This window comes from Mandrillus leucophaeus, unplaced genomic scaffold (genome assembly GCF_000951045.1).
Source record: "Mandrillus leucophaeus isolate KB7577 unplaced genomic scaffold, Mleu.le_1.0 Scaffold32, whole genome shotgun sequence".
In the NCBI taxonomy this organism is placed as follows: Eukaryota; Metazoa; Chordata; class Mammalia; order Primates; family Cercopithecidae; genus Mandrillus; species Mandrillus leucophaeus.
In genome coordinates, this window is record NW_012103365.1 from 1,542,202 (window position 1) to 1,545,186 (window position 2,985).

General features: G+C 46.3%; 1 protein-coding gene across 1 annotated transcript in view; it reads left to right on the forward strand.

Moving 5' to 3' along the window:
• Positions 1–2,985, forward strand: part of SCNN1G (sodium channel, non voltage gated 1 gamma subunit) — a 29,060-nt gene that overhangs the window by 5,184 nt on the left and 20,891 nt on the right. The window contains exon 3 of the mRNA XM_011987928.1: positions 1,247–1,437. Coding sequence (XP_011843318.1) covers positions 1,247–1,437 — 191 coding nt within the window. The remainder of the gene's footprint in view (positions 1–1,246; positions 1,438–2,985) is intronic.

Below are 2,985 nucleotides of genomic sequence, written 5' to 3' on the forward strand. Positions count from 1 at the left end.
AGGCGTGAACCACTGCACCTGGCCTGAGGGGCTCTTGAGAAATGCCATTCACTGAAAATGAATTCTAGTACCTTCCTGGGCAAACTCTATCACCACCCTCCCTCTCCATGCCCCAGTCACCTCTGGAGGACGGGGGCTATGTCCATACCTTATAGGCTTGATTGCCAATTGTGTGACCTTGTAGCTATAGTCCCAAATCCTGAAAAATGGACCTCCTTCTAAACCATTGAGATTTCAGTCTTCTTGGGTCCTTTCATAGGATATCTGCAAGGTTCTTCTTGATACCAAAATCAACTCTTTATATATATGTTTGTTTGTTTGTTTGTTTGTTTGTTTTAGAAACAAGATCTCACTCTGTCATCCAGGTGGGAGTGGTGCAATCACAGTTCACTGCAGCCTAGAACTCCTGGGCTCAAACAATTTTCCCACCTCAGCCTCCCAAGCAGCTTGGACTACAGGAATGCACCACCACACCTGGATAATTTTTCTATTTTTTGTGAAGATGGGGGTCTAGCCATGTTTCCCACGCTGGTCTCGAATTCCTGGCCTCAATCAGTCTGCCCACTACAACCTTCCAAAGCATTAGGATTACAGGCATGAGCCACTGCAACCAGCCAAAATCAGTTGACATCTGTCCATTTAGAAAAGTTTCCCAGCTTTGTGTGACGAGAACATTTGGAATGTACAATGGCTTCCCTATGACGTTCTCATTATTGTATATTTCAAACATGGGTCCTCCCAGCTACCACACGTGGTTGAGAAGGATGGTGTTTCAGCCAATATTTTGTGGGTGAGATAATGGGTACAGAATATCTTGCCTAAGATCCTGCAGAGAAGTAGTCTCTCCTTCTCCTGCAGAGTCCGGGCTGGAATCCAGATAGCTTGACTGTTGATATGATAGGAAATGGGAAAGGTTGTTAGGAACGTAGTAGCATCAATCAGGTGAGCCCCAGGGTACCTGGGGACCCTGAAGAAGCTGGTTTTCCTTCTTGCTTGGTGGGCAAGTAGTGCAGAGTTGTAGGAGTAGGACTGTGTCCTTTCTCACTCAGCCCCTTTTTGGTCTTTGAGGCTTGAGGATGATCACTCCCAGCCCCTAGAAGTCAGAGGAAACTCATCCTTGCCCCAGATATCCAACCTGTTCCCCTGAGTATCTGGCCTGGAAGTCTCAGTCCCTCATTCTTACGGTCCTTCTGAAGAGCAGCGATAGGATCGATGGCTTCAGCCTCGTGTCTCCTCTTATTCACAGTGCTCGAATGACACCTCCGACTGTGCCACCTACACCTTCAGCTCGGGGATCAATGCCATTCAGGAGTGGTATAAGCTGCACTACATGAATATCATGGCACAGGTGCCTCTGGAGAAGAAAATCAACATGAGCTATTCTGCTGAGGAGTTGCTGGTGACCTGCTTCTTTGATGGAGTGTCCTGTGATGCCAGGTCAGGAGAGAATGCTGCTCTCTTAGCCTCTGAGTACCAGCTCTGAATACCAGGCCCCTTGCAGGAACCTACAGCCTTGATGATAGGTCTTGGGAGCAAAAGGTGCTCTTCTCACTGACGCTGCCTTTTGGAAATTGCTTACATGGGAGCTGTGTTCTAGAGTCAGTGAGTGAGGTGTGCATGACATAAAATCAAAATATCCTTAAAGTCATTAAACTACTCATTAAAAACAAGGTAGTTGGCCGGTCATGGTGGTTCATGCCTCTAAATCCCAGCACTGTGGGAGGCTGGGGTAGGTGGATCGCTTGAGGTCAAGAGTTCAAGACCAGCCTGGACAACATAGTGAGACCCCATCTCTACTAAAAATACAAAACTTAGCCAGGCGTGGTGGTGCACGCCTGTAGTCCCAGCTATTCAGGAGACTGAGGCAGGAGAATCACTTGAACCTGGGAGGCGGAGGTTGCAGTAAGCCGAGATTGCACTACTGCGCTCCAGCCTGGGCTACAGAGCAAGACTCTGGACAAACAAACAAACAAACAAACACACTAACCCACAAGGTATTAGATTGGCACAAAAGTGATTGCTGTTTTTGTCATATAGTGTGCATATAACCTAACCTTGCATATTACCAAAATGCATACTGATGATTAAGAACCATCGTTCGAAGGAAGGAAGGAAGGAAGAGAAGGAGAGAGAGATGGGGGGAGAAAGGCCCATGTTCAAATATGTGAGATGTCAAACTGTTCACCTCTAGGATAACACTCAGATCCCTCATGGTGACTGGGCAGTGGGTGAGACATTCTAAAGTGTTCCTGGGCTGGGCACAGTGGCTCACACTTGTAATCCCAGCACTTTGGGAGGCTGAGGAGGATGATTGCTTGAGCTCAAGAGTTTGAGATCAGCCTGGGCAATGTGGCAAAACCTCCTTTCTAGAAAAAAAAAATCAAAAACTTATCTGGACATAATTGCACACACCTGTCGTCCCAGCTACTCAGGAGGCTGAGGTGGGAAGATCACTTGAGTCTGGGAGGCTGAGGCTGCAGTGAGCCATAATTGCGCCATTGCACTTCAGCCTGAGCAACAGGGCAAGACCCTGTCTCAAAAATAAAAATAAAAATAAAATAAAATAAAATACTAAGCCTCTTTCGCCTATACATATGTTAGCAGACAGATTTGTTCTTGTGAAAAGTAAATAAATGGAATCATGTCTCCCTAAGAATTGGGTTCCAAAGTCACGTAAGGGCACAGGTGATGTGATTCTTTCCCTGGGGATTATTTTCTAGGAATGGAAATTTGAATGGAAAATGTCAAGTGTTGACTGAGAAATTCAAAAGTGGAGGAATTTGGGGACAGACATGCACAAGGAATGTCAAGTCAGGATAGAGATGAAGGTGAGAGGATTCCAAGATAAAACAGAAGGCAGAGAGTCTAGTTCTATGTCCATGTGTGTCAACCAGGATGAGGGGCCTTGTGTGTCATTTGATCAGGAGCAAGATATGGAAAATGAGTCACGTCTCTCATGCATTCTCCCCAAAGAGAGTTGACTCC